This window comes from Leptidea sinapis, chromosome 2, assembly GCF_905404315.1.
Source record: "Leptidea sinapis chromosome 2, ilLepSina1.1, whole genome shotgun sequence".
Lineage (NCBI taxonomy): Eukaryota > Metazoa > Arthropoda > Insecta > Lepidoptera > Pieridae > Leptidea > Leptidea sinapis.
The window spans coordinates 663191-669077 of record NC_066266.1 but is presented as its reverse complement, the minus strand read 5'-3'; the positions used below and the strand labels follow the sequence as shown (position 1 = coordinate 669077).

Sequence of the window (5887 nt, the reverse complement as noted above, 5' to 3'; positions counted from 1 at the left end):
TGTTTGTTTCCTGAAATTCGATATTTATATGTACTCACTACTTGATACTAATATACTCCTTAAGATATATTACAGAATTAATGAATAACCTGTTTACCAGTGGGAGGATCCATTGCACAGGATGCCGGCTTGTTTATGGGTGTGAAATAGACACCGTTTTCTGCCGTGAAGCTGTAATGTGTAAACATTACTGTGTTTTCGTCTGAAGGGCGCCGTAGCTACTGAAATTACTGGGAAAATGAGACTTAACTTCTTGTGTCTCAAGGTGACGAGCGCAATAATTGTAGTGCCGCTCAGAATTTTTGGAGTTTTTCAAGAATCCTGAAAGGCATTGTAATGGGCAAGGCGTGTCAATAACCTTCAGCTGAACGTCCTGCTCGTCTCGTCCCTTATTTTCATAATATAAAATATATATTACTGTAGGAAAAAAGATCAAAAGGGTGTTTTTTTATAACAAATTTTAATACCACCTACTTACTACTAATTCACAAATAAGTTAACATCTTAATTTATTACTGTAAAATGAAATAGAAAAACCGTTACAAAACTTTAAAAGAAACAAACTCTAAGCTTCAAAGAATAAATTACGGATAATGACATTAGTCATTGACTAATATTCAACCAGGAATCGGGCAGCGTAACGCCCTAACTCGTTAATGGTTGCGGCAGAAATGTATCGACGCTTTTTTTTTGCGCCCAGACAAAGGGAAAGGGTTAACGACGGGAGAGAGGTGGTGAATAGTCATGCGTACAAACACAACCTAAGGCTGCGTTGGTATGCCTGCATACCCACTAAACACCACTTGAAGCTGGCTTTGGGCAAGTGCCCTCTAAGCCTACATCGAAGGCGACCATCTCTTGGGTGAGAGAGAGGCGCAAGCGGAACTCGGAGTATTCGCTGGGATATTATGTCGACGCTAGGGAGACATCGCCTTTTATAGACGTCTTCAACTTGTCCAACAGTCACTGTCAACATTACATTAAAAATATAAGTATTTAATTTAATGTAAAAACTTTTACTATCCGCTAGTTGCCGAAAGCATCCTAAAAGTTAATGTTTCATTTAATATAATACCGTTACTTTCTTTTTCATTTAGACAGTGAAAGATAGCATGTGATATAATGAAATATAAATTTTAAATATGCTTTCTGCAACTGGCGGTAAATGTTATAAATAAATATGCTTTCATTTCAAGATATCATATCAATCTTATCATAGTAACGATTTGTTGACAAGATAATATAAATAAAAAACACAAATGGTTTTTTCCTGTAAAATTTGTATTTTGAAAATACTGGAAAACTGGATGGGGGCGTCGATATAATTTTATTAGTATTATTACTTATACTATTTCATATTCTTTTGGTATCACAATATATTATACAATCTACTGTACCTACTCTGTAGTCTGTGATTAAACCGATCTCTGACGGTAGCCAAGAGAATTTAAGCACAGTTCAGTTCAGTGAAGAGGTGGGACAGACGCCTTAAAAGTAGCTCAAGAAAGTTAGCCCCCCAGTTCTTTTTTTTAATTTTTTTTATTACATCGTTAGTTCGCCATTTGTTCTTGATTGTTCTCTATAAACATTTGTGTTCTCGATTTTTTTTTTAATTTGCAAATCATTAAAATTGATTAGGTTAGGTTATGTTAGAACAGTTAACAACGCACGAGCCGAGCGTAGCGTGCCGCGGTAGCGGCCGGCGAGTGCCAGAAACAAATAGTAGGCGTTTCCCCCCATTTTTAATTAATTGTTTTTAAATAAACAACAAAAGAACAAACAATTATTTATAGCGAACAATTAAGAACAAACTACGAACTAACGATATGAGATATTGAAAATTCAAAAATAGAAAAAACATTTTTTTTGGGGGGCTAAGTTTGATGAGCACTTAAAAGTGACGTTTTCAGAAGACTGTAGTGCCATCTGTTAGTTGGCCCAAAAATAAAAGCTTTGTCAGCTATCACTCGCTTTGAAACCTTTCAAATTTTCTATATTTGTGTGACTGCCCACTGGTCATAAAATGGCGGCTACTTCTAGCGTTTGCGTATGTATGTAGCTCTCGTGTTCCATTTTGCATATTTACACTACTAAATCTAACCTTTATGTTCTATGTTGTGGCAAAATTAATTAACTAACTCTACACGCAATTTCAGCATGGTAAAAAAATTGCAATACCTACAATAAAAGTAGAGTTATTTATTTAATTTCGTCACAACATTAAAAATGAATTTTATAATTTCGAGCTTATATATAGTTATTTTCGGGGCCAATCTCCAGATGGCATTAGTTTTCTAATAGACAGCTCGTAATGCGTAAAGAGGGCTCTCTTTTCCCTATATATTATTATACTCTTTGGTTCAGTGGTAGCACTGTACATACATCCATATGTCTTCTGTGGTACTACTACTACTATAGGCGACTAGATGTGGGTCGTAGACTATCTACTTATCTAGTACCTGTATATATTAATTAATAATATTAATTAATAGTTTAAAATTTAATGATAGTGTTTGAAATTTGAATCATACAAAGGTACCCGTGGTTGGAATTTTGAACGAATTGTAAATATTTTTATTAGTTTATTCATTGATTGTTGAGTAAATAATATATTCTTATTTTTTTGAGTTTGAGCACAACTCACAGCTGATGCTACAAATTACATAATGCCGCCAATGGTTTTAATTTAAAATTATGAGTCTTAAATTAAATAATGTCAATATAAATCTTGTTGTATCCAGTATTCTTAACAAGGAAAGGTACAGCTATTGTAGGTTATGCTTGCAAAAAATAGAAAAGCAGTACGTACGCTTTAACGATACAGTTTGTCTTGATTCAAGTAGTGGACTTCTGCAGCCATTGAAGAATGTTGTAAACAAATTATTGGGTGAAGAGGTAAGCATACCATTACGATTTACTTATTCCAAATTCTTTACTTCTTCACTGCTAATTTTTAATATTTAGATTTCAGATGAAATTGCAGGAGTTGATGCAGTCTGTGTTAACTGTGTAAATGATGTATTATCATCATTACGTTTCATAGAACATTGCAAAAAGTCTTCACAAGCTCTAAATGTAGTAATTAATAATTTAACTAACAATTTAACCACTCAAACAAAACTTGATAAAAACAGTAAATTGTTTATTAAGATTGACAAATCTAGAACTGAGGTCCTAGTTGTGAAACATCTCAAGCAAAGGCCTTCAATTAACAAGTACCAATGTTTTATGTGTCAAGTGTATTTTCAGCAATTTGAACATTATAAAGATCATAACTTTATTTGTCATGGCATATTCTCATGTAATAACTGTGGCAAGACATTCACTGATGCAATATTGCTTGATAGACATACTAATGAAAACCACAACTTCAAGTGTCCACACTGCTCTCACATTGGAAATACTATAGACAGCCTTAATGAGCATATAGAACAATTCCATTCCTCAGAAATTTGTAAGGAGTGTGGTAAAGTTTACAGAGGCTTAATAAAGTTGCATGCACATGAAGAAAAGCACTTGAAACAAAACATCTGTCCCAAATGTGGTAAAGAGTATTCAACAAGAGATTTTTATGAACGTCATGTTAAATTGTGTGTAAATAATCTCTTAGATCCACATCCTAGTAGAAATAGCATGGAGAAAACATTCTCTTGTGAGAAATGTGAAAAAGCATATAGTACAAAAGGAGGCTTAAGAGTTCATAACAGGTTTGTGCATGAAAATGCCAAGTCTCACATATGCCAGGAATGTGGAAAAATGTTTACTGCACCCAGCTATTTAAAAATTCACATGGTGAAACATACAAGGGAAAGAAACTTTAAATGTAATATGTGTTCTAAAAGCTTTGTATCCAAAGAGGCATTATTATATCATATTAGGAGGCATACTGGAGAAAAGCCTTATAGTTGTAAGTTGTGTACGGAAACATTTGTGAATGCTTCAGCAAGAGCTGAACACATGAAGTTTAAACATATAGGTCCAACATTAATGTGTGATATTTGTTCACGCAAGTTTGTTACTAGTTCCTTTTTAAAACAGCATATGTCTCGTCATCATGATCCTAGAAGTAAACTGTACCGTGCTAGTCCTACTGTGGCAGCTAATAAGACATTACATCAAAATATGAAAAATAACAATTATTAACACAGAATTATGATAATAATATAACTAATGGTCATGTATTATTATTTGGTCATGTACAATTATAATGGTTACAAACTTTTTGCTGTTTATATTTTGGTTGGAATATAAATTAATTTAAAATAATACTACCTATATAAGTGGTAACAATTTTTGTCTAATTGGCTGAAAATGCAAAACTAAACTAAAATATAAAACAATAATAGAAGTAAATAATCTAAATAAAACTATTGGTTTTTTGTGTATATGTTAGAATTGTACCTCTTGGAAATTCTGTTTCCCTATAGTATAGAAACATAATAAACACTAACCGCCACTGAAACTTGACAACATGTGTTCAACCTACAAACGATTTGAACAGATCTAATTAACATCTTGATAAAAATAAAATTAAATGACCAAATTGATAAATTATAAATTTCCTTTTTTTAAATATTTCCGATTGATATATATTTGTCCATTTGCAGACGAACCTTACATTGATTTAAAAAGATAAATAAAATGCAGAGTATTAATATCTATATATATATAGTATATATATGCAGAGTATAGAATATTTTTGTATACTATGTTATAGACACACGTGAACAGGCTATAAAATATTATAGTTGACTGTGAGAAGCATGGCCTTTCTAAATGCACCCTATGCTATGTGTCATGTCTGCCGTTCTCTGTGCTTTGTTGATATTAACAGCAAAGCTGAGCTTTAAGGGAAACTGAAACCTTGAGAAACAGGTATGATAAAACTTTCCCTCATCGACTCCTATAGTGGAACCAAGTATATTCTGCCCCAATTCTGTAATCCGAAGTCAGGGGCAAAGCCACCGCTGTGTCTGCCGCATCAATAATTATACGCGGCCCCCGACGTGCGTCAGCAAAGATTAATAAAAACTTGATGCTTGACGAAAAAAAGGGCAAGGAGAGTGTATATTTAATTTGAATTGTTTGGAAAAAGTGACAGGTAATTATTATGATGAATAAATATTTTTTTTTTAATTTTATACAAACATTTTTTTTTCTTGTGTGAGATATTTTATGCGGGGCAAGGCATGCTACGCCACGGAACAGAAAAGCTAGTTTTCTGTTCTGTGTGCTGCGCCACTGTCCGAAGCCTTGTTCCATAACATAGATACCTATTTGTTGCTATTAAATATTGTTTAACATAACCGCGGAGCATCTAGACTTCCTTATCAATATTTAGTTTCAATTAGAGTTTATGTGACCAAAACACCTGACAGTTCATGTCAATTTGAAAACTTCACAGGATATAAAGTACTTCATTCTTCTATTTCTCCATACACCTCTTTTAATATGTCGGTATTGATTCAAACTGATAAAACACTAACTTAAATCATTTTCTACTAAATTTCAAAATTCTCTTGAAAGTAAAATATAACCTACATTTAAAATATATAAATACCTACCTTCGCCACTAGTTACGATACCATCCCCCACCATCTGGATGTGTGGCGGTCCTCCACAGTGCCGTTTTCAAGGAGCTTTCTTCCTCGTACTGCAAAGCTGTGGAATGAGCTTCGACGATACGACATGGGTACCTTCCTTAAAGGCCGGCAACGCTCCTAAGATTCCTCTGGTGTTGCAAGATAATGTGGGCGGCGGTGATCACTTAACACAAGGTATGCTCGTTTGTCCTCCTTTTCCACAAAAAAACCGTCAACGTCAACAACCGCCACCGATTTTCTACAACATTCTTGCATAAAGTCCAGGGGGCCTACACATACGATTA

The 5887-nt window shown here is 33.8% G+C and overlaps 1 protein-coding gene across 1 annotated transcript; it reads left to right on the top strand.

The window, feature by feature from the left end:
- Positions 1-2418: 2418 nt before the first annotated feature.
- Positions 2419-4221, top strand: LOC126972309 (gastrula zinc finger protein XlCGF46.1-like). Its single transcript, XM_050818972.1, has 2 exons — positions 2419-2895; positions 2965-4221. Exons 1-2 carry the CDS (start codon positions 2695-2697, stop codon positions 4141-4143), a joined length of 1380 nt encoding a protein of 459 aa, XP_050674929.1. The 5' UTR covers positions 2419-2694; the 3' UTR covers positions 4144-4221.
- Positions 4222-5887: the final 1666 nt, after the last annotated feature.

Coding starts and splice junctions, on each gene's coding strand:
- LOC126972309 (XM_050818972.1), top strand. CDS start 2,695: ATGAGTCTTAAATTAAATAATGTCAATATAAATCTTGTTGTATCCAGT. Junction 2,896..2,964: donor ACAAATTATTGGGTGAAGAG/GTAAGCATACCA, acceptor TTTAATATTTAG/ATTTCAGATGAAATTGCAGG.